The sequence below is a fragment of the Salvelinus alpinus genome, chromosome 22 (genome assembly GCF_045679555.1).
Source record: "Salvelinus alpinus chromosome 22, SLU_Salpinus.1, whole genome shotgun sequence".
In the NCBI taxonomy this organism is placed as follows: Eukaryota; Metazoa; Chordata; class Actinopteri; order Salmoniformes; family Salmonidae; genus Salvelinus; species Salvelinus alpinus.
The window spans coordinates 19170501-19196611 of record NC_092107.1 but is presented as its reverse complement, the minus strand read 5'-3'; the positions used below and the strand labels follow the sequence as shown (position 1 = coordinate 19196611).

The 26111-nt window shown below is 44.4% G+C and overlaps 1 protein-coding gene across 7 annotated transcripts in view; it reads left to right on the top strand.

Annotated features, from left to right (window-relative positions):
• Positions 1-26111, top strand: part of LOC139549193 (dedicator of cytokinesis protein 10-like) — a 177577-nt gene that overhangs the window by 125251 nt on the left and 26215 nt on the right. For 6 of the 7 annotated variants that reach the window (XM_071359390.1, XM_071359389.1, XM_071359393.1 and 3 more), the window contains exons 33-44: positions 1649-1765; positions 4938-5055; positions 5301-5416; positions 5646-5760; positions 7206-7272; positions 14308-14355; positions 18697-18801; positions 23023-23132; positions 23450-23565; positions 24336-24473; positions 24758-24940; positions 25371-25481. In XM_071359390.1, the coding sequence (XP_071215491.1) occupies positions 1649-1765; positions 4938-5055; positions 5301-5416; positions 5646-5760; positions 7206-7272; positions 14308-14355; positions 18697-18801; positions 23023-23132; positions 23450-23565; positions 24336-24473; positions 24758-24940; positions 25371-25481 (1344 nt within the window). The remainder of the gene's footprint in view (positions 1-1648; positions 1766-4937; positions 5056-5300; positions 5417-5645; positions 5761-7205; positions 7273-14307; positions 14356-18696; positions 18802-23022; positions 23133-23449; positions 23566-24335; positions 24474-24757; positions 24941-25370; positions 25482-26111) is intronic. The other variant, XM_071359394.1, reaches the window with a different exon arrangement.

Genomic DNA, 26111 nt, shown 5'->3' with positions numbered 1-26111 from the left:
TGGATTTGGCTATTTCAGGCGCACCCGTTGCTGACAGGTGTATAAAATTGAGCACACCGCCATGCAATCTCCATAGACAAACATTAGCAATAGAATGGCCTTTCCAACAAGTCAGTTCGACAAATTTCTGCCCTGCTAGAGCTGCCTCGGTCAACTGTTAAGTGGAAACGTCTAGTAGTAACAACGGCTCAGCTTCGAAGTGATAGGCCACACAAGATCACAGAACGGTACCGGCGAGTGCTGAAGCGCGTAAAAATAATCTGTCCTCGGTTGCAACACTTACTAGCAACACTTACTACCGAGTTCCAAGAACTGTCCGTCGGGAGTTTCATAAGATGGGTTTCCATGGCCGAGCAGCCGCACTCAAGCCTAAGATCACCATGCACAATGCCAAGTGCTTGGCTGGAATGGTGTAAAGCTCACCTCCATTGGACTCTGGAGCAGTGGCAACGCGTTCTCTGAAGTGATGAGTCACGCTTCACCGTCTGGCAGTCCGACGGACCGCCTGGCAGTCCGACTACACTTACAGAGTGTATGTCTGTAAGAAAGAGATGTGAATGTAAGCTAGGGTCTTGTAGCAATATTAGCCTGGTTCCAGACATGTTTTAGTTTAGCCAACTCCTCTGATTACCGTTGACAGTTGACCTGGTTAAATAAAGGTGAAATAAAAAAAATTGTGAGTTGGCTGAAGCGCAAACAGTTCTGGGACCAGACTGTTCCAATATTGATGTTCCACACAGGAAACTGAAATATTTTGATTGGACAGTGTACGATGTACTATAGCTGACTGAAACATATTCACAGTAAAATAAATTTTTAGATATTTGCCTGTCATCACTTCACACTTCCAGGAGTGTTTTCGGTGTCAAGATTTTCTCACAGATATTGGGTTGACTTAAAGCGTGTGTGTGTGTGTGTGTGAGTGTGTGGTGTGTGTGTGTGTTAGGAGCGAGAGGCACATTACAGTGATGGCTATGAGGATTTGAAACAGCAGGAAATCATTAAACTGGGCACACACGCTCTCTGACACACACACACCCTATCCTGCGGTCCTGTGTACAGGAAGCAGACTATGTAATGCGCCATTCCCACTGGGACCTCTGAGCACTCGAGGAGAGAAGGTGGCTTGGAGAGTGGTGCTGGGAAGGATCCAGCTTGCGTCCCAAATGGCGCCCTATTCCCTATAGTTCCCATAGGGCTCTGGTCAAGAGTAGTGCACCATGTAGGGAATAGGGTGCCATTTTGGACTCATCCCCAGACAGCCAGATCCCATCTGAGATTAGGAGCCTGCCAAACCCAACACTGTACAACTGTTGACAGATCTCTGTTTCTCGCTCTCTCAATCACGTAGAGTTTAAAGCCCCTGATAGTTACTCTCTGTAAGTCTGTTGCTCACTATCGGTCTTTCTCTCTCTCTTTGTCTCTCTGTCTGTCTCAAATTCTATCTCCTCTCTCGCTCTCTGTCTCAAATTCTCTCTCTCTCTGTCTCTCTCTCTCTTCCCTGCCTTTCTCCCTCACCCTCAAACTCCTCTCTCTCTCCTCCCATTCTCTATTTCTCTCTCCTCTCTCTCTCTGCCACCGCTCTCTTTCCTCCCTCTGCCCCTCCCCCTCTCTCTCTCTCTCCTCCCTCTCTCTTCATATTCTCCAGGATAAGCAGGCGAGAATAGCGTCCCTCTACCTGCCTCTGTACGGCCTCATCCTGGACAACATGCCTCGCTTCTTCCTCCGAGACCTCTTCCCCATCTACTTCACCTCCAGTGACCAAGTAAGAGCCTCCACTGCAGCCCTGATTGACTGCAGCCCTGCCCACGACCAAGCAAAGTGCCACAAAGCCACTGTTGTTGTAGTGATGTCATAGTTTGGCGCGGCCCGCAATGCTACTTTAGGGTCATGTATGTCCAGTCACAGCACTGTTCACAGAGGCTAGGGAGGGAGCGGTGGAGGGAGGGGGAGAGAGAGAGAGAGAGAGAGGAAGGGCAGGGATAAACGTTTACACAGGCACAGCCGCTAATGTTACTTTTAAACACAGGAAACGGTAATTAAGGTTTAATAAGGGAAACCTGCATTTATGGTTCCCATTTATATTAGACGTGCCTCGGGAGAACCTGGAAGGGAAATGTTTCGTTTTTATATTCATCATTGACAGGTAGTGGAATCGAGCTTTACCCAGGCAGACTCTCTCTAGACTCTCAGACTCCAATATCTTGCTCACTGGTGTTGCAGTGAACTGTGTCCCTCTGGGCCAGTGGAGTCAAAGTGAAATGTTTCCCTCTGGCCCAGTGGTGTTACAGTATAATGTTTCCCTCTAGCCTAGTGGTGTCAGTGAATTTTTTCCCTCTGTGCTAGTGGTGTCACAGTGAGATGTTTCCCTCTGGCCTAGTGGTGTCAAGGTGAAATGTTTCCCTCTAGCATAGTGGTGTCACAGTGAAATGTATGCCTCTGGACCAGTTGTGTTAAAGGCTCTGCATGGTCAATCAGGGGTCTGAAGTGGTTGTACAGCATCGTTTACTGCAATGCAGCCTCCGCAAACGTCTGGGCTTTCAAACTTCTTGCGCTTAACGGAGCAGAGCAGAGCTATTGTGAAGGAAGTTGTCAAGGAAGTGAGTTTGTGTTTATACTGGACGTGCCGCCCCCACCTACCGTCAACCAGTCATGTCAATGCGGAGCTATTCGGAGACCCCCGCGATGTTACACAATTTGAGAGGCGCACGGCGACTAGGTACGGAGCTTGATTTGGCCTCTGCATGGCTCCGGAGGCTCCGCAATTGCGTCAACCACTCCACAAATTTCTTGTTAACAAACTATAGTTTTGGCAAGTCGGTTAGGACATCTACTTTATGCATGACACAAGTCATTTTTCCAACAATTGTTTACAGACAGATTATTTCACGTATAATTCACTGTATCACAATTCCAGTGGGTCAGAAGTTTACATACGCTAAGTTGACTGTGCCTTTAAACAGCTTGGAAAATTCCAGAAAATGATGTCATGGCTTTAGAAGCTTCTGATAGGGTAATTGACATCATTTGAGTCAATTGGAGGTGTACCTGTGGATGTATTTCAAGGCCTACCTTCAAACTCGGTGCCTCTTTGCTTGACATCATGGGAAAATCAAAAGAAATCAGCCAAGACCTCAGAAAAACAATTGTAGACCTCCACAAGTCTGGTTCATCCTTGGGAGCAATTTCCAAACGCCTGAAGGTACCAGGTTCATCTGTACAAACAATAGTACGCAAGTATAAACACCATGGGACCACGCAGCCGTCATATCGCTCAGGAAGGAGACGCGTTCTGTCTCCTTGAGAGGAATGTACTTTGGTGCAAAAAGTGCAAATCAATCGCAGAACAACAGCAAAGGACCTTGTGAAGATGCTGGAGGAAACAGGTACAAAAGTATCTATATCCACAGTAAAACGAGTCCTATATTGACATAAGCTGAAAGGCCACTCAGCAAGGAAGAAGCCACTGCTCCAACACCGCCATCAAAAAGCCAGACTACGGTTTGCAACTGCACATGGGGACAAATATTCTACTTTTTGGAGAAATATCCTCTGGTCTGATGAAACAAAAATATAACTTTTTGGCCATAATGACCATTGTTATGTTTGGAGGAAACAGGGGGAGGCTTCCAAGCCGAAGAACACCATCCCAACCGTGAAGCAAGGGGGTGGCAGCATCATGTTGTTGGGGTGCTTTGCTGCAGGAGGGACTGGTGCACTTCACAAAATAGATGGCATCATGAGGCAGGAAAATTATGTGAATATATTGTAGCAACATCTCAAGACATCAGTCAGGAAGTTAAATCTTGGTCGCAAATGGGTCTTTCAAATGGACAATGACCCCAAGCATACTTCCAAAGTTGTGGCAAAATGGCTTAAGGACAACAAAGTCAAGGTATTGGAGTGGCCATCACAAGGCCCTGACCTCAATCCTACAGAAAATTTGAGGGCAGAACTGAAAAAACGTGTGCGAGCAAGGATCCTACAAACCTGACTCAGTTACACCAGCTCTGTCAGGAGGAATGGGCCGAAATTCACCCAACAAACGAAACGTTTGACCCAAGTTAAACAATTTAAAGGCAATGCTACCAAATACTAATTGAGTGTATGTAATCTTCTGACCCACTGGGAATGTGATGAAAGAAATAAAAGCTGAAATTAATCATTCTCTCTACCTTTATTCTGACATTTCACATTCTTAAAATAAAGTGGTGATCCTAACTGATCTACAACAGGGAATTTTTGCTAGGATTAAATGTCAGGAATTGTGAAAAACTGAGTTTATTTCATGTAAACAATTGTTGGAAAATTTACTTGTGTCATGCACAAAGTAGATGTCCTAACCGACCTGCCAAAACTATAGTTTGTTTACAAGAAATTTGTGGAGTGGTTGAAAAACGAGTTTTAATGACTCCAAACCTAAGTGTATGTAAACTTCCGACTTCAACTGTGTGTATGTGTGTGTGTAAATATATATGCTACTGCTGGACCAAAGAAATCTTGGTCGACCAACATGCAGTCTATCGACCAAACAATCGAACAGTCACCTAATTGGGGTCAGCCCTAAAGGGATAGCATATTGTTTTTAAACGTGTGCTTGCTTTTCTCCTCTGACAAAACCAAAGCTGATTCAGAGGTGGTATGGCAGATTTCAAACTCTTCAGCGAAGGACTCGGGTAGGATACACATGACTATCCTCGATGAAAGGTGGCTATCGAGGAGGGTAGGACAGTCTTTAGTTCGCCGACAAAGGAATTGACATCTCCTCAACCACTTATCGGGTTCCAAGTAACACGGAGGAGAGAGGGTGGAGCACGGACTTTTGCCCAAATGAGAAAAGGCTACAGTGAAATTAATCCCTCTAGTCTAGTGGTGTCGCACTGAAATGTATCCCTCTAGCCTAGTGGTGTTCCAGTAAACTCTTTCCCCCTCTCAAGGGTTCAAGAGATGACCTGAGTGTGGGAGGGGGTGTGGCAGGTCCTGTGGCTCACGTCATTCGCCATGGTAACTCGGTGGATGCCTCCTTCTCTAAAGAAGTGCTCAACTCCATCACAGGTAGTGTGTGTGTGTGTGTGTGTGTGTGTGTGTGTGTGTGTGTGTGTGTGTGTGTGTGTGTGTGTGTGTGTGTGTGTGTGTGTGTGTGTGTGTGTGTGTGTGTGTGTGTGTGTGTGTGTGTGTGTGTGTGTGTGTGTGTGTGTGTGTGTGTGTGTGTGTGTGTGTGTGTGTGTGTGTGTGTGTGTGTGTGTGTGTGTTTGCAACTGTGTCTGCACCATAACCTCTAACCCTTCTCCTGCCCCCAGCCTTCTCCTCCCTGGCTGTTTCCACCGGTAACCATGCCGACTCGCGGGGTTCTCTGATTAGCATAGAGTCCAACCCCAGCGACAGGAACAGCGAGAAGATGGACGGATGTGAAAAGGTGTGAAAGATGACTCACTCAGCGGAATGTCATATCCGGAAATGTTGTGCAGACTGTGCTGGCTTAAAGAAAGAACAAAAATATTATCACTATTGCATGAAGAAGAATGCGTGTGTCTTTCTCCTTCTCTCTCTGCCACCCCCCCCCCTCACTCTACCTCCCACCTCTCTCTCCCTAACTCCCCCTTTTTCTCTCCCATCCTTCCTTCCCTCACTCTCCCTGTCGTCAGTTTGCCCGGCCTCAGTCTCTGATAGGCTTTGGATCTCGCTTTGACAAGCTGGACCAGGCCGAGACGCGCAGTCTGCTCATGTGTTTCCTCCACATCATGAAGACCATATCGGAGGGTGAGACACATAGTGTTACCTCCATGCAGATCCTATAATTCACTACAGTAAACTCCAAAAATATTGGGACAGTGACACATTTGTTGTTGTTTTGTCTCTGTACTCCAGCACTTTGGATTTGAAATGATACAATGACCACGGTGTTAAAGTGCAGATTGTCCACTTTAATTTGAGGGTATTTACATTCATATCGGGTGAACCGTTTAGAAATTACAGCACTTTTTGTACATAGTCCCCCCATTTTAGGGGACCAAAAGAATTGGGACAAATTCACTTATATATGTATTAAAGTAGTCAAAAATTAGGTACAGTATTTGGCCCCATATTCATAGCACGCAATGACTACATCAAGCTTGGACTCTACAAATTGGTTGGATGCATTTGATGTTTGTTTTGGTTGTGTTTCAGATGATTTTGTGACCAATAGAAATGAATGGTACATAATTTGTTGTGTCATTTTGAAGTCACTTTTAGTTTAAATAAGAATACAATATGTTTCTAAACGCTTCTATATCAATGTGGATGCTACCACGATTGCGGATAATCCTGAATGAATCGTGAATACTGATGGGCGAGGAAGTTACAGAAGCACAAATATCATCTGCACTTTAACGTCATGGTCGTTGTATCATTCCACATCCAAAGTGCTGGAATATAGAGCCAAAACAACACCAAATGTGTCACTGTCCCAATGCTTTTGGACTGCAGTGTGTATGTGTTCTATATGAAATTCTATGGTTAACCCCTTCACTACCGGAGCATAGCAACAGTACAGTGGCCTGGTATCAATCGGACCATATGCTAGGCCTACACTACAGTAGCCGGGTAGCTAGTACCCGTTAGCCAATTCCTCGGTGTTAACCTCTTCCATACCGGACCGTAGCCTACAGTAGGGTTGTTACCCCCCCCCCCCCCTCTTTAAGGAATACCTAGGATAGGATAAAGTAATCCTTCTAACCCCCCCCCCCCTTAAAAGAGTTAGATGCACTATTGTAAAGTGGTTGTTCCACTGGATATCATAAGGTGAATGCACCAATTTGTAAGTCGCTCTGGATAAGAGCGTCTGCTAAATGACTTAAATGTAATGTAAATGTTACGATACCAGTATACTCGACATTCCATGGCAGAAAGGAAAACAGGAAGAAGTCTAAACTATGCGTCGTGTGAAATAGTTTGTGCTAACGCTTGGGAAGTAAACAGCCGTGACTCTGGATGACCACATAAGGTTGTTTGTTTGTTTGTTTCCAACATTTGGACTGTTTTCCTCAAGACATTTAGGTCCGCTTCATGTTTTGTTTGCTTGCCATGATACTTCAGCGTATCGCGATACTGGTATGCACTGTTAGTCACATCCTTGCAAGTTACACAGTGAAGTGGTGCAGGTTTATGTGATAAGGACACTGCCTTTTTTAAATGTATTTTTAATTCCCCCCCCCCCCCCCCAGAGGTGATGGTTTCCTACTGGCACCGAGCCATACACCAGGAGATCTCCGACTTCTTCAACATCCTGGAGTGAGTATCCTCAGTGTTAACCGTTCCTCTGTGCCTGTGTGCATGGACAGACACTATATGTAGATGGATACATTACGTTTATTACATTCATTGATTTTCAAAGACACAGCTACGCATATCAGACTTTAAATAAGTCGTTGTTGTACATGGTGTAACAGAAGTGGGACATCCCTTTGACCTTGGTTGTGGAGGAAGAGAAGAAATGATTACATATTTTTGACCATACCGCACAAACACACAGATGTATATGCACACAAACCACCCACACACGCAGGCGCACGCCCTCCCACCCAAACATGTGTACACACACACACACACACACACACACACACACACACACACACACACACACACACACACACACACACACACACACACACACACACCACACACACACAGTACCTGTATCAGGGTTGTAACCATTGCCAGTGTTAGCATAGATCATTGCGTGCTTTATTGATGTGTTTGGCCCAAAGGTGCCTTGCTGTTCCATGGCAACAGAAAAGGCCACACTCATGACTAGGGAAAGGATGGGGAAATTATGGTCAATTCAGTTTTCATGAGAGTAAGATTAATTGATTGATTTAAATAGAACATTGCAAAGCCAAATAATAAATAAAGCAAAAATGCCTAATCTCACTACTGACAGGATGAGTAAATTTCTGTCACTATAACGGTCACGTTCTTGTTTACTGCTAGAGTAATACATCCGTGAGAAAGTCAAAATCTGTGAATAGTAAAGATATTCCTTGATAACACTGTGCATCTCGATAACATCTTGATAACTCTCTTGATAACATTGTGGGTTTTGAAACGATAATCAAGTGTATTTCCCTCAAGTTGATTCCTTGAGGGAATCTGCCACAACGCGTTGGTGCAGTAACTGAAAGGTTGCTGGTTCGAATACCTGCGCCGACAATGTGAAAAATATATCGATGTGCCTTTGAGCAAGGCACTTAACCTTCATTTGTTCCAGGGGCGCCGTACTACTAGGACTGACCCTGTAAAACAACACATATTCAGATCCCTTGACTTTTTCCACATTTTGTTACGTTATAGCCTTATTCTAAAATAAAATAAATCGTTTTTTTCCCTCGTCAATCTACACACAATACCCCATAATGACCGAGCAAAAACAGGTTTTTAGAATTTTTAGCAAATTTATACAAAATAAAAAACTTAAATATCCCATTTACATTAGTATTCAGACCCTTTACTCAGTACTTTTTGAAGAACCTTTGGCAGCGATTACAGCCTTGAGTCTTCTTGGATATGACGCTACAAGCTTGGCACACCTGTATTTGGGAGTTTCTCCCATTCTTCTCTGCAGTACCTCTCAAGCTCTGTCAGGTTGGATGGGGAGCGTCGATGCACAGCTATTTTCAGGTCTCTCTAGAGATGTTCGATCGGGTTCAAGTCTGGGCTCTGGCTGGGCCACTCAAGTACATTCAGAGACTTGTCCCAAAGCCACTCCTGCGTTGTCTTGGCTGTGTGCTTAGGGTCGTTGTCCTGTTGGAAGGTGAACCTTCGCCCCAGTCTTGGGTCCTGAGCGCTCTGGAGAAAGTTTTCACCAAGGATCTCTCTGTAGGGCTCCCGAGTGGCGCAGCGGTCTAAGCCACTGCATTTCAGTGCTAGAGGCGTCACTACAGACCTTGGTTCGATTCCAGGCTATATCACAACCGGACGTGATTGGGAGTACCATAGGGCAGCGCACAATTGGCCCAGCGTTGTCCGGGTTAGGGTTTGGCCGGGGTAAATAAGAAAGTGTTCTTAACTGACTTGCCTAGTTAAATAAAGGTTCAATAAAAAATAACCACCATGCTTCACCGTAGGGTTGTTGCCAGGTTTCCTCCAGACGCGACGCTTGGCATTCAGGCTAAAGAGTTTCATCAGACAAGAGAATCTTGTTTCTCATGGTCTGAGAGTCCTTTAGGTGCCATTTGGGAAATTCCAAGCGGGCTGTCATGTGCCTTTTACTGAGGAGTGGCTTCCGTCTGGCCACTTTACCATAAAGGCCTGATTGGTGGAGTGCTGCAGAGATGGTTGTCTTTCTGGAAGGTTCTCCCATCTCCACAGAGGAACTCTGGAGCTCTGTCGGAGTGACCATTGGGTTCTTGGTCACCTCCCTAACCAAGGCCCTTCTCTCCCTATTGATCAGTTTGGCCGGGCACCCAGTTCTAGGAAGAGTCCTGGTGGTTCCAAACTTCTTCCATTTAAGAATTATGGAGGCCACTCTGTTCTTTGTTTTGGTACCCTTCCCCAGATCGGTGCCTCAACACAATCCTGTCTCAGAGTTCTACGGACAATTCCTTCAACCTCATGGCTTGGTTTTTGCTCTGACATACACTGTCAACTGTGGGACCTAATATAGACTAGAGGTCGACCGATTAATCGGCATGGCCGATTAATTAGGGCCGATTTCAAATTTTCATAACAATCAGTAATCGGCATTTTTGGATGCCGATTATATTGCATTCCACGAGGAAACTGCGTGGCAGGCTGACCACCTGTTACGCAAGTGCAGCAAGGAGCCAAGGTAAGTTGCTAGCTATCATTAAACGTATCTTATAAAAAACAGTCAATCTTCCCATAATCACTAGTTAACTACACATGGTTGATGATATTACTAGGTTAACTAGCTTGTCCTGCGTTGCGTATAATCAATGCGGTGCCTGTTAATTTATCATTGTATCACAGCCTGCACAATCTTTGCACGAATGTACCTAACCATAAACATCAATGCCTTTCTTAAAATCAATACACAGAAGTATATTTTTTTAAACCTGCATATTTAGTTAAAAGAAATTCATGTTAGCAGGTAATATTAACTAGGGAAATTGTGTCACTTCTCTTGCATTCATTGCACACGGATTTAACAGTTTGGGCCACCTGGCTCGTTGCGTACTAATTTGCCATAATTTTACATATTTATGACATAACATTGAAGGTTGCGCAATGTATCCGCAATATTTAGACTTAGGGTTGCCACCCGTTCGATAAAATAAGGAACGGTTCCGTATTTCACTGAAAGAATAAACGTTTTGTTTTCGAAATGATAGTTTCCGGATTTGACCACATTAATGACCAAAGGCTTGTATTTCTGTGTTTATTATATTATAATTATTTGATATTTGATAGAGCAGTCTGACTGAGTGGTGGTAGACAGTAGCAGGCTCATAAGCATTCATTCAAACTATACTGCGTTTGCCAGCGCTCTGTTTATGACTTCAAGCCTATCAACTCCCGAGATTAAGCTGGCAATACTAAAGTGCCTATTAGAACATCCAATAGTCAAAGGTATATGAAATACAAATGGTATAGAGAGAAATAGTCAACGTGTCATAATTCCTATAATAACTACAACCTAAAACTTCTTACCTGGGAATATTGAAGAATCATGTTAAAAGGAACCACCAGCTTTCATATGTTCTCATGTTCTGAACAAGGAACTTAAACGTTATCTTTTTTACATGGCACATATTACACTTTTACTTTCTTCTCCAACACTGTGTTTTGCATTATTTAAACCAAATTGATCATGTTTCATTATTTATTTGACTAAATAGATTTTATTTATGTATCATATTAAGTTAAAATAAGTGTTCATTGTTCATTCAGTATTGTTGTAATTCTCATTTACAAATATATATATATATTTATATAAAAATCGGCCGATTAATCAGTATCGGCTTTTTTGGTCCTCCAATAATCGGTATCGGCGTTGAAAAATTATAATCGGTCGACCTCTAATATAGACAGGTCTGTGCCTTTCAAAATCATGTCCAATTAATTGAATTTACCACAGGTGGACTCCAATTAAGTTGTAGAAACATCTCAAGGATGATCAATGGAAACAGGATGCACCTGAGCTCAATTTCAAATCTCATAGCAAAGGGTCAGAATACTTATGTAAATGAGGTAGTTCTGTTTTTTATTTGTTATAAATTTGCCAAAATGTATAAAAACCTGTTTTTGCTTTGTCATTATGGGGTATTGTGTCTAGATTGATGAGCAAATGTTTATTTAATCAATTTAAAATAAGGCTATAACATAACAAAATGTGGAAAAAGGGAAGGGGTCTGAATACTATGAAATAACACATAAGGAATCATGTAGTAACCAAAAAATATATTTTATATTTGAGATTCTTCAAAGTAGTCACCATTTTCCTTGATGACAGCTTTGCTTGGCATTCTCTCAACCAGCTTCATGAGGTAGTCACCTGGAATGCATTTCAATGAACAGGTGTTCCTTGTTAAAAGTTCATTTGTGGAATTTATTTCCTTCTTAATGCGTTTTAGCCAATCAGTTGTGTTGTGACAAGGTAGACAATACCACCCTGCATACCACTGCTGGCTTGCTTCTGAAGCTAAGCAGGGTTGGTCCTGGTCAGTCCCTGGATGGGAGACCAGGTGCTGCTGGAAGTGGTGTTGGAGGGCCAGTAGGAGGCACTCTTTCCTCTGGTCTAAACAAAGATCCCAATGCCCCAGGGCAGTGATTGGGGACACTGCTCTGTGTAGGGTGCCGTCTTTCGGATGGGACGTTAAACGGGTGTCCTGACTCTCTGAGGTCATTAAAGATCCCATGGCACTTATCGTAAGAGTAGGGGTGTTAACCCCGGTGTCCTGGCTAAATTCCCAATCTGGCCCTCAACCATCACGGTCACCTAATAATCCCCAGTTTACAATTGGCTCATTCATCCCCCTCCTCTCCCCTGTAACTATTCCCCAGGTCGTTGCTGCAAATGAGAACGTGTTCTCAGTCAACTTACCTGGTAAAATAACGGTAAAATAAAAAATTAAATAAAAAAAAGGGGTGGGAATTTATTTCCTTCTTAATGCGTTTTAGCCAATCAGTTGTGTTGTGACAAGGTAGGGGTGGTATTCAGAAGATAGCCCTATTTGGTAAAATACCAAGTCCATATTATGGCAAGAACATCTTAAATAAGCAAAGAGAAACGATAGTCCGTCATTACCAGCCTCAGAAATTGCAGAAATTGAGTTCAAGTAACAGACACATCTCAACATCAACTGTTCAGAGGAGACTGCGTGAATCATACCTTCATGATTACATTTCTGCAAAGAAACCACTACTAAAGGACATCAATAAGAAGAGACTTGCTTGGGCCAAGAAACACGCGCGAAGGACATTAGACCGGTGGAAATCTGTCCTTTTGGTTTGATGTGTCCAAATTTGAGCTTTTTTGGTTCCAACCGCCGTGTCTTTGTGAGACACAGAGTAGGTGAACGGATGATCTCCACATTTGTGGTTCCCACCGTGAAGCATGGAGAAGGAGGTGTGATGGTGTGGGGGTGCTTTGCTGGTGACACTGTCAGTGATTTATTTAGAATTCAAGGCACACTTAACCAGCATGGCTACCACAGCATTCTGCAGCGATACACCATCCCATCTGGTTTGCGCTTAGTGGGACTGTCATTTGTTTTTCTACAGGACAATGACTCAACACACCTCCAGGCTGTGTAAGGGCTATTTGACCAAGAAGGAGAGTGATTGTGTGCTGCATTAGATGACCTGGCCTCCACAATCACCCGACCTCAATACAATTGAGATGGTTTGGGATGAGTTGGACCGCAGAGTGAAGGAAAAGCAGCCAACAAGTGCTCAGCATATGTGGGAACTCCTTGAAGAGTGTTGGAAAACCATTTCAGGTGAAGCTGGTTGAGAGAATGCCAAGAGTCTGCAAAGCTGTCATCAAGGCGGCTACTTTTAAGAATCTCATTGGTTACTACATGATTCCATATGTGTTATTTCATAGTTTTGATGTCTTCACTATTATGCTAAAATGTAGAAAATAGTTCAAATAAAGAAAAACCTGGGAATGAGTAGTTGTGTCAAACTTTTGACTGGTACTGTATTTATTATTTTTATTTTACCCCCTTTTTCTCCCCAATTTCGATCTTGTCTCATTGCTGCAACTCCCCAACGGGCTCGGGAGGCGATGGTCGAGTCATGCGTCCTCCGAAACATAAATCGCCAACCTGTCCGCTTAACCTGGAAGCCAGCCGCACCAATGTGTCGGAGGAAACACCGTTCGACTGATGACCGAGGTCAGCCTGCAGGCGCCCATCCCAACACAAGGAGTCGCTATAGTGCAATGAGCTAAGTAAAGCCCCCCTGGCCAAACCCTCCCCTAACCCGGACGATGCTGGGCTAATTATGCGCCGCCCTATGCGACTCCCCGATCACGGCCGGTTGTGATACAGTCCGGGATCGAACCCGGGTCTGTAGAGATGCCTCTAGCACTGCGATGCAGTACCACTCGGGAGATCCCCCAACATTATATTTTTGTTGTTGTTGAACTTTTGTAGTCTTAGGTCTATATTCAATCCGGATCGCGGAAGATCTGCATTATAGCACAATTTACATTTGAGCGCAATTATAGCGCCATTTCCGATTGAGACGACATATGCAGCGACATATGCAGCGAATAACATTGCCTTTAAAAGTCAACCACGCAGTCCGGATTGAATCGACCTAACTTGAACTCTGGTAGTTCAACTATAAACTTTGTCCTCTCATTACAGGGAGGGAGGGAGGGAGGGAGGGAGGTATGCATAGCAGAAAAGAGACAGAAGAGAAAGGGAATGATGGGAGACTTGGCAGAGGGGAACGGATGAGACCGATAAAATAGAGAGAGAAAAAGAAAGAAAGTGAGAGGGAGTGTGGCTGTAAAACTGCTGAGATTTATAGAGGGATAGGCCCCAACTGTTCTCCCCTAACCTCCACTCAGCTCTGCAGTAAATTCACTGTGTTTCCTGTCTCTGCTGGAGCTTCTGTTATTAACACAGCTCCAAGACACACAGTACTGTAGTACTTATCCTCAGCTCACAGTGGACACACATATACACACACACACACACACACACACACACATACATACATACATACACACATCGTGATTGCACAAACACATACATGCATCGTGACGGCACGCACAACACATACCCACACACGTACAAACTTATACTCAACACACACACCCTAATACACACTCTCTCATCTTCCTCTATTCAGGCTGTGTCTCCAGCACTTCAGATTCCTGGGGAAGCGCCACATAGCCAGGTCAGTGTTAGCCTTCCACAGGGGCTTTTACCTGATACTATGTACCTGCTTTTGTTCCTCCTCTCCCACTCAGAGGTTGTGTGTCCGTGTGTGTTCATTGTTTTGTTTTTTTACCAATGATAGACATGCAACAGAACCTTCTTTCAGATTGTGTGAAATGTAATGTTTGCTCAACAGCCAGACACACACACACACACACACACACACACACACACACACACACACACACACACACACACACACACACGTTCAACTACCCTCCCCCCTACCGACACACAGTCACACACACACTTGATGTGCATAATGAATGCGCACGCAAACTTCGGTCACACACAAACACACAAACGTAATATGTGTACTGTATGAGTATGCACACACACCCAGGCTGCTCCCAGGGTGCAGGGTGGGGCTCTCTGACTTTCTCCCCAGCTGCCGCTGTGTGTGTGTCTGTCTGTCTGTCTGTCTGCGTCTACTGGGGAGACAAGAACGAGGGTGGATCCCCTGCCAACACCATAGTTATCCTGCTGCAGTCGAGAGAGGGAGAAGAGCGGGAGAAGAGAGAGAGGGCGGAGACAAGGGGGAAAATATTATTAATGGCAGACACACAAAGATGTTGACAGCGAGATGTGCGAACTGGGATGTTTCTCACTGTCGTGGTTGCCAAGAGTATGGTAGTTGAGGGGGGGGGTAGTTTAGTAATGGTGTGTCTGTCTGTTTGTTGGTGACGAGCCTGATCACCTGGATATACTCTGGTGAGATCAAACCAACACACCTTAGGTATTGGTGTACACTTTGTGTGTGTGTGCGCGCGTGTGCGTGCATGTGTACGCATGTTTTCTCTGTGTGTGTGTACGTGGATCCTGGAGCAGAGCCAATGGCTTTCCCAGACAGACTTTTTCTCTTCGCCTGGATTTGAATTCCTCTCCGCTAATTTAATTAGTCCTTATTTCCTCCTCAGTGTGAAGAAGAAGAAGCAGTGACGTTCATTTTTTCTTCTTGTTCTCTTTTTGTCGGAACCAACAAAAGGCTGGGAATGTGGCGTGTTTAGCTATGTCAGGCATTAGTAGAATAAACACGAAGGGACTGGAAGATGTTGTGTGTGTCCCAAATGGCAGCCTAGTACACTACTTTTGACCAGAGCCCGTAAGGGAACTATAAAGGGAATAGGGTGCCATTTGGGTCACAGACGTTGTCTGGGGCTGGTAAGTAACATGCAACCTTAATCAGAGAGGCTGCTGGGGGATTTGAATACGCTCTCTCGCTCTCTCTCTCCTTCTACGAGGTGCCAAGCCTTTGATGCCTGTCTGAACTGAGTGTGAGCTCTTTTTTGAAGTACACCGTTGACTCGCGCGTTGTGCATCCACATCGCCGTTTGAAGGTTTCGACCGAGACATTCCTATAATGTATTCTGTTTCAATTGCGCCTCATTGATTTTTATTTCCCTCTTTTAACCTCATCCAGCATATCTCTCTGTTGAGTGGAATCAGCCTAGCAGGAGCATACATACAGTGATGCATTAACACACAGCACACCTGTAACACTGGATGTGTCCCAAATAGCATCATATTCACTTTATAGTGCACTGCTTTTGACCAGAGCCCTATGGCCCCTGCTCCTATTCCATTTATGGTGCACTACCTTTGGCCAAGATGTATTCCCTTTATAGTGCGCTACTTTTGACCAGAACCCTATGGGCAGTAGTACGGCAAAAGTAGTAGGGCACACCGCCCTATCCCACCTGGACAAGAGGATCCCTATGTGAGAATGCTGTTCATTGACTACAGCTCTGCTTTCAACACCATAGTGCCCTCCAAGCTTGTCACTAAGCTCAGGGCCCTTTCTGAACTCCTCCCTGTGCAACTGGAGCTGATCGTGGACTACAGGAGACAGCAGAGGGAGCACGCCCCCATCCACTCAACGGGGCCGAAGTGGAGAGGGTCAAAAGCTTCAAGGTCCCTGGCGATGCACATCACCGAGCACCTGAAGTGGTCTCACCACACCGACACCGTGGTGAAGAAGGCACAACAGCACCTCTACAACCTCAGGTGGCTGAAGACATTCAGCATGGCCCCTAGAGACCCTGACGCATTTCTACAGATGCACCACTGAGAGTATTCTGTCGGGCTGCGTCACCGCCTCGTATGGCAACTGCACTGCCCTCAACCCGGAGGGTTGTGCCATTAGCCTATTGTATCACCGGGGACATGCTGCCTGCCCTTCAGGACTCGGTGTTAAAGGAAGGCCAAGATGATCATCAAGGACCTTAGCCATCCGAGCTGCTTCCTTCTGGCAGACCGAGACGATACAGGTGCATCAAAGCCGGGACCGAGAGACTGAAAAACAGCTTCTATCTCCAGGCCATCAGACTGTTGAACAGCCATCACTAGCCAGCTACCTGGCCAGTACTCTGCCTTGCACCTTGAGACTAATGCCCCATATACCTCATATTCTGTTTATATACTGTTGTTTACTCACTCTATGTATACTGTGTTCTCGACATAGCCTATCCTAATATACCTAGCTTCTACTGTACATACCATTTTCTTATTCATTTTTTATAATTTTACCCCCCTTGTTCGCCCCCAATTTCATGAAATCCTGTTACAATCGTGTCTCATCGCTGCAACTCCCCGACATGCTTGGGAGAGGCGAAGGTCGAGTCGTGCATCCTTCCGAAACATGACCCACCAAGCCGCGCTTCTTAACATCCGCTTGCTTAACCTGGAAGCCAGCTGCACCAATGTTTCAGAGGAAACACCGTTCAACTGACAACCGAAGTCAGCTTGCAGGCGCCCGGCCCGCCACAAAGAGTCACTAGAGCGTGATGAGCTAAGTAAAGCCCCCCCCGGCCATACCCTCCCCTAACCCGGACAACGCTGGGCCAATTGTGCGCCGCCCTATGGGACTACCGGTCACAGATCGAACCCCAGGCTGTAGTGACGCCGCAACACTGCGATGCAGTGCCTTAGACCACTGCGCCACTCGGGAGGCCAATACATACCATTTTCTTTACAAATGATACACTGTCTATACACACATGTATTTATATTCTAGATTCTGACACAGGCTCACTCGAATATCTTTAACCCCTGGATTATTAATTGGACCAGTTCTGTCATTTCTTGATATCTTAATTCGATTTTTTTGTTTCTTGATTGTTTAATTGAATTGTATTTGCGAGACATTCTACTGCACTGTTGGAGCTAGAAACATAAGCATTTCGCTGCACCCGCTATAACACCTGCAAATCTGTCTACGCGGCCAATTAACTTTGATGTAATTTGACAAAGGGAATAGGGTGCCATTTGGAAAGGCATCCACTGAACGGCTGTTTTCTGTTGCAATCTGTAATATTAACCATTAAACACTCTCGTAAACAATGATATGACATGTTAACAGACTGATCACACTGGAACGTGTGCCTGTGTGTCTTGCCTCCCCCTGTGTGTTGTCTACTCCATGTATTGATGTGTGTAATTGACGTGTTAATAGAGGTCCATGTGACTGCACATTTATTGATGGCCACACGTGTGATGAATTTGGACTGATTTCGTACAGTTTTTAACCCTGAAACTTTTGCTGTGATGTGTGTGTGTGTAGCTACTGATTGGCTTTTGCTGCTGTCACATGTAAGCTAATGATCATGTAGCATGGCGGCCATCTTCCTCTCCATCCATCATCCCGCCGTTCGTCCATCCACCCGCCCGCTGCTCTACATTCTCTGTGATTTACTGGCCGTAGTAGAATCAGTGACCTGACCACTAAGAAATCTGCTCGTTGATATAGCATTAGCCGGTATGGTTAGGCCAAGCATTTAGCTCAATTCACATGTTAATCTCTGTCACCACATACAGTGGCTACTGTATTAGCAACAAGCAAACTAGGTCGCATTTACTACAGCTCTCTGACCCCTTACTTCCAACTAATGCTCTCTATAGCCCATAAAATACTTCCACACTAACGGCAACGTCAACCTAACATTGGAAAAAAATAAAAATTTTCTTTATCTAACACTACTAACCCCGCTACTTCGCTATGGCTGTGTCCCATGCTGAAATGACCCCCTCCTCTGTCTGCTTGGCTTGATGCCTTTAGCCCACCTGAGCCCGTATTTATCAAAAGCGTTTCAGAGTAGGAGTGCTGATCTCGGATCAGGAGCCCCCCTGTCCATAATATTCGGATTCATTACGATATGTAAGGCTAAACTGATCCTAGATCAGCACGCATACTCTGAGACGCTGGATGAATACGGGCCGTGATGTTCAGTTTCGAGGAGGAGGAGTATGATGATAATGATGATGGTGGTGTGACTTAACGCTGGTGTCATTGGCTTGTGAACAGGAAGCTAGCAGCCGCGGTAAAGCTGGCCCAGGCCACCCAGAACAATGGCACCCTGAAGGGCTCTAACCATTCCACCCAGTCCTCCTCAGGCCTGCTCCCTCAATGGTAAACGCACAGTCGCCACCTGTGCGCTCCCTCCACACAGGGAGCAAGGTGAAGTTTCCCCTACACCCTGATCTTGGATCGGTTTAACATTTGCCCAACTAATGGTTATGGTTAGGATTGGGGGCAGGGAGGCTGATCCTAGATCTGTACCTAGGGGAAACTTCACCTCGGAGCGCCACACAGCGTCCGACACAAACTCACACTCACACACAACTCACACACATGCGCTGTACTCCGTTGGCCTGGTTACGCGTCCACGATAGTTGCTGGAACCGTGCTGGAGAGGACAATGTGAAAAGAAAGTATCCAAGCCAGTACAATATAGTTCAGGTTGGTACGATAGTGTGAAAAGGTAATAATATACAGATGTGTTTATTCATTGTAATTGTTAATCATAATTAGGTGGGTAATTACGTCGTAAAACACTGAGTGAGCTGTTTAGAGTAGTTCAGAAAACTGCAATTTAGTTGTGAACTACATGTTCTTATGCATGTCAGATAAGGATCACTGGACTTACAGTAATACTAGAAATATTATTTACAGTGCCTATAGAAAGTCTATATCCCCTTCAACTTTTTTTTTTTTTAAACATTTTGTTGCGTTACAAAGTGGAATTAAAATGTATTTAATTGTAATTTTGATCTACACAAAATACTCCATAATGTCAAAGTGAAAAGGACATTCTACGCATTTTTACAAATGAATAATAATTAAATAACTAAAATATAGTCGTTGCATAAGTATTCACCCACTTTGTTTAGGCAAGCCTAAATTACTTCAGAAGTCAAATTTGGCTTAACAAATCACATAATCACTTATATGGACTCACTCTGTGTGAAATAACAAGGGTTGACATGATTTTTGAATGATTACCCCCCTCTGTCCCCCATACAATATCTATATGGTCCCTCAGTCAAGTATTGAATTTCAAGCACAGATCTTTAAGCACGGTCAAGTTAATAATTATGCTGTGGATGTGTTAAAGTGCAAGAGTTCAATGGCTGGGATGGGAGAAAACTGAGGATGGATCAACAACATTGTAGTGACTCTACAATAATGACCTAAATGACAGAGTGAATAGAAGAATACAAATATACATAATACAAATATTCCATGCAACAAGGCACTAAAGTAATACTGAAGAAGAAGCGAAAATGGCAAAGGAATACACTTTTTGGCCAAAATGAAAAGCCTTATGTTTGGAGAAAATCCAACAAAACACATCACTGTGTAACTACCTCCTTTTTTCAAGCATTGTGGTGGCTGCATCATGGTATGAGTATTCTTGACATCAGCAGACTGTGGAGTTTTTCAGGATGAAAATAAATGGGATGGTGCTAAGCATAGGAAAACCTGCTTCAGTCTGCTTTACACCAGACACTGACTGGAAGAGGAATTCACTTTTCAGCATGACAATAACCTACACAAAGCCAAATCTACATTGGAGTTTCTTACCAAGAAGGCAGTGAATGTTCCTGAATGGCCAAGTTGCCATTTTTGCTTAAATATGCTTGAAAATATATGGCAAGACTTGAAAATTGCTGTCTAGCCATGATCCCCAACACCTTGACAGAGCTTGAATAATTTTTTTAAAGAATAATGGACAATACAAGTAGGTGTGCAAAGTTCTTAAGAAGCTTCACAGCTGTAACTGTTGCCAAACGTGTTTCCAACATGTATTGACACAGGGGGGTGAATACTTATCTAATCAAGGTACAGTTGAAGTTGGAAGTTTACATACACCTTAGCCAAATACATTTAAACTCAGTTTTTCGCAATTCCTGACATTTAATCCTAGTAAAAATTCCCTGTTATGTCAGTTAGGATCACCACTTTATTTAAAACATTTGAATTGTCAGAATAATAGTTGAGAGAATAATTTATTTCAGCTTTTATTTCTTTCATCACATTCCCAGTGGGTCAGAAGTTTACATACACTCAATTAGTATTTGGTAGCATTGCCTTTAAATTGCCTTTTGGTCCGCTTTACCCTGGAAGAATGCAGAGGGGAACTAGAGAGAGAGAGGGTGTAAGGAAAGAGATAGAGAAGAGATGGGGGAGGAAGAAAAAGAGAGAAAAAGCAAGACAGGGAAATAGGGAGTAAGTAGGGAGAGAGAGAGAGAGTGGGGGAATAGGGAGGGAGAGAAAGGAAGAGAAAGAGTGTCCCTCCTGCAGCAAAGCACCCCCACAACATGATGCTGCCACCCCCGTGCTTCACGGTTGGAATGGTGTTCTTCAGCTTGCAAGCCTCCCCCTTTTTCCTCCAAACATAACGATGGTCATTATGGCCAAACAGTTCTATTTTTGTTTCATCAGACCAGAGGACATTTCTCCAAAAAGTATGATCTTTGTCCCCATGTGCAGTTGCAAACCGTAGTCTGGCTTTTTTATGTCGGTTTTGGAGCAGTGGCTTCTTCCTTGCTGAGCGGCCTTTCAGGTTATGTCGATATAGGACTCGTTTTACTGTGGCTATAGATAATTTTGTACCTGTTTCCTCCAGCATCTTCACAAGGTCCTTTGCTGTTGTTCTGGGATTGATTTGCACTTTTCGCACCAAAGTACGTTCATCTCTAGGAGACAGAACGCGTCTCCTTCCTGAGCGGTATGACGGCTGTGTGGTCCCATGGTGTTTATACTTGCGTACTATTGTTTGTACAGATGAACGTGGTACCTTCAGGCGTTTGGAAATTGCTCCTTAAGGATGAACCAGACTTGTGGAGGTCTACAATTGTTTTTCTGAGGTCTTGGCTGATTTCTTTTGATTTTCCCATGATGTCAAGCAAAGAGGCACTGAGTTTGAAGGTAAGCCTTGAAATACATCCACAGGTACACCTCCAATTGACTCAAATTATGTCAATTAGCCTATCAGAACCTTCTAAAGCCATGACATCTTTTTCTGGAATTTTCCACGCTGTTTAAAGGCACAGTCAATTTCGTGGATGTAAACTTCTGACCCACTGGAATTGTGATACAGTGAATTATACGTGAAATAATCTGTCTGTAAACAATTGTTGGAAAAATGACTTGTGTTATGCACAAAGTAAATGTCCTAACTCGACTTGCCAAAACTATAGTTTCTTAACAAGAAGTTTGTGGAGTGGTTGAAAAATGAGTTTTAATGACTCCAACCTAAGTGTATGTAGACTTCCGACTTCAACTGTGTATTAGTGTTTTATTTGTCATGAATCAAAACGTTTTTTTAAACATTTTTCTTTGACATTAGAGTAATTTGTGTAGATTGATGGAAAAAAAATACTATTAAATCAATTTTATCCCACTTTGTAAAGCAACAAAAGGTGAAAAAAGTTCAAGACTTTCTATAGGAACTGTATGTAACAGTAGCCAGGTGGTTTTAAAATGGAGTTGAGTGATAGAGATGGAAAGGATTTATTTAGAACGTGACTTTTTTGTCCAGTAATATATAAATAATGTCTCCAGTAAACTATACATTTTTAGTCCAGTAAACTATAAGTAGGACTTAAAACAGCTGAGTTTGTGTTCACCATTCGTCCTGTTATGAGTTTAGTTCATCATTGCTGTTCATCAGTGTTGTCTTCATGGTCCTGAACACGTGACCATCCATGGTGGACATTGTGAGTGTGTCATGTGATAGTGTGGCGGCCACTCTGTTTTCCCATCATGCCCCTCAGTGTCTACCATACGTGTGGCGTGGTGTAATTGGCTAGTCCGTTGTCTGCAAATCCTCCCCCATTAAAAATAGAATCCCTGTCTTAACAGCAATCCCTTTTAACTATATGGTTGCATTAACCTGTTTGTTGTCACGTTACAGGTGATAATGTTTTCTTAGACATTTTCACACACTTAGGACCAATCCCAAATGGACCCCTGGACTACATCCTATGCACTTGTGGAGATCTGATTTGGATTTGACAGGTGCTATCAATACGTGCTCCTACTTGCCCTTTGATAGGTTAAGTGGATTGTTTCTACCAATCACATCCTCTCAGATCTCCACAAGTGCATAGGTCGTAGGGTCTAGGGGTCCATTTGGGATTAGACCGCAGTGCAGAATTACAGGATGTTTTCAAGGCAGATAAAACGTATAAAATGAGCGTTCATATTGGTCAAGTTCACAGAGTATCTCCTTCGTTTCAAACCACTTGCACCTGTTTCATCCCTGCTGAACACCACCCCGACTTGCGAGGTTGAGAGTTATGTGTTGACCCTCTGACCTCTAACCCCTGACCTTCTGGTCACCAGGATGATGTCAGGACAGGACGGCCATCGGCACGCACGCTCCCAGACCATGCCCATCATCCGGGCCAAGAACGCCCTGACCAACCCCAAGCTGCTGCAGATGATGGAGACAGGTAATGTCCCCCCCCCCCAATTACGCCCACTCACCCAACATCAATGGGCACTGCCACCCCGGTCCCATTTTAAAACTGTTTAATTCACATAGTTCACATTAATGTGGTTAGTTAGTTAGCTTTTGTTGTCCTAGGCCAATAGCGTTTTTATTCTTACCAACCGTCAATTGTGCTATTTCTCAGCCATTACAGTGCTAACAGTACTTAGCTATTACTGTTCTGTTGTTAGGTGTGTGAGGGTTACTGCTAGGGTTAGGATTTTGTGTTGTTTCTTGCTGTGCTGCTGTATCATTGCCCCTTTCCTGTCCTTCCCTCAGATGGGAACATCCCAGAGGGTGACCACCTGAGCCCGACGGACATCGAGGCCAATCTGTCCACCGAGGTGGCCCTCATCGTACTGGATGTTCTGGGCCTCTTTGTCCATCACCACAAGGTCAGACGACAACACTGACCACTGTCTGAATGATCCAACACCGATCTCTACAACCTAGAGACATGATACGGTTGCTCAATTCTGGACACTTTCTCAAAATTCCCAGGTTTCCCAGAAATTCCAGTTGGAAGACTCCTGGAATCACAAGGGAATAAACAGGAAGTCTGTGAGTCCTCCAACCGGGATTTCTGGAAAACCTGGGAATTGTGGGGGAATTTTGCAATCCTAGACCGGCCAATCATGAGAGCAAATTTTAATACGCCACTGCCACCTTGTGATTATTACTAAGAACTACAGTGACTTTTCCACATGGAATCCACACTAAATACCGCTCTGTTTCACTAATCATTATTGTTTCACTTCACTCAATCCGAGATATTCAGTTTGTATTCCAAGTTGGTGATTTTATCTTCTGTTGTTCTTGTAGGTTACTGTGCACTCCTCAATTCTCAAGTTGGCTGCCCCAGAATTCCTACAATTGCTATACTCTGTAAAGCAACCCAGACATGCTGTTTTGTCTGTCTTTTGACCGGAGCCATTTGTAATTCATATTATGGCTGCGTCCCAAATGGCACCATTTTCTCTATATAGTGCACTACTTTTGACAAGAGCACTATAGGCCCTGGTCAAAAATAGTGCACTATATAGGGAATAGGGTAACCTTGTCCCCAGACTCAATTTGTACCGCAGAGCCATCTGGTGGACGAGATTAGGAAGAGGATGCCATTTGGGAAGGACATATGTTGATTGTTGTTCTTTCTCTCCCACAGAAACAGTTACTGCAGGACGAGGGTCAGAACCTGCTGATGAGGAAGGTGTTCGACACCTACCTCCTGTTCTTCCAGATCAATCAGTCCACCAGCACCCTGAGACACGTCTTTGCTGCCCTGCGCCTCTTCATACAGAAGGTCTCTGCACTAGCTGATAGCGCTCACACACATACACACTAACTGAATTTATGGACACAGAATGTATTCATAGTACATTACTGATGCTGAGCTCTCTCTCTCCTCGTCTCTCTCTCCTCTCTCCTTGTCTCTCGCTCTTTCTCACTCTTTCTCTTCCTTTCTCTCCCTCCCTATACCCCCCACTCTCTCTCCCAACTTACTCCCTCTTGCTTTTTCTCTCTTTCTTCCTCCCCCATCTCTTCTCTCTGTCTCTTTCCTTACACCCTCTCTCTCTCTCTCTATAGTTCCCCTCTGCGTTCTTCCAGGGTAAAGCGGACCTGTGTGGCTGCCTGTGCTACGAGATCCTGAAGTGTTGTAACCACCGCTCCAGCTCCACCCAGACTGAGGCCTCTGCACTCCTCTACTTCTTCATGAGGAAAAACTTTGAGTTCACCAAGGGGAAGTCCATCGTCCGCTCCCACCTACAGGTCAGCCAGCGGGGGTGGGGGGATGTGCATGTGGGGTGTGGTTCTTGGGGTGGAGGTGGGTGGAGGTGGGGGGGCGGTGTGTGTGTGTGTGTGTGTGTGTGTGTGTGTGTGTGTGTGTGTGTGTGTGTGTGTGTGTGTGTGTGTGTGTGTGTGTGTGTGTGTGTGTGTGTGTGTGTGTGTGTGTGTGTGTGTGTGTGTGCGCACCAGATCTTTAGATCTTCAGATCTTTATTTCACTGTTTTGTGTGGTGTACACAGGGCCTAGATAGATAAAGGCCGGGATGTTTCTATGGCTGCGTTTACCTCTGAAACAGACTGTTTAGCAGCCGATCAGAGACCATACACACACCCGTCGCCACCCTGTTTCAGAGCGGTTGTGATTAGCGTCCCCTTCACTCTCTTTCTCTCCTCTCGCTTCTCCGTCCTTTCAGTTGATCAAGGCAGTGAGTCAGCTGATAGCGGATGCTGGCATCGGGGGCTCACGCTTCCAACAGTCTCTGGCCATCATCAATAACTTTGCCAACGGAGATGCTCCTCTCAAGGTGAGAACAGGGACTGGACTGAGAATTGTTCTGCGTCCCAAATGGCACCCTATTCCCTTTATAATCCACTACTGTATAAATCAGGGGTGGGCAACTGGCGGGGGAACTCAGTCGGGGTCTCAACTTACTGTTCCGAGGTAGAATAGTAGAATACACAAGGTGCAATTTCAAAATTTGGTTGTTCAGCAGTTTTTCTCTTATGTCAGTCATTGATAGTCACTCAATTAGCCCACGTCAGAAACATGAAAATTAGATTGGTAAGTTAGTCTAGCGGCCAGCTATCTTAACTTGTAGTAACCAAGGTCCAATTAGTAGTCAGTCTCACTCAGATATCATATGAAAAACTGCACACATTTCTTTCCACCCTATGGCATAATTAGTCGAATTGGAAGAAATGACCTCTAAAACTAAAAATAGTGCATGAAATGAGTTATACAATTGCTAAATCTTCTCTCCGCCCCATGGAAAAATGTGTAGAATTGCAGCAAACTAGCTTTAAAAAAGCAAAATATTCTCTCCCTCCTATGGCAAAATGTGTAGAATTGCTATAGATCTGTTGTAAACTGCAAATCTGTCACATGTTTCATAAACAACAGGTGTAGACTAACAGTGAAATGCTTACTTACGGGC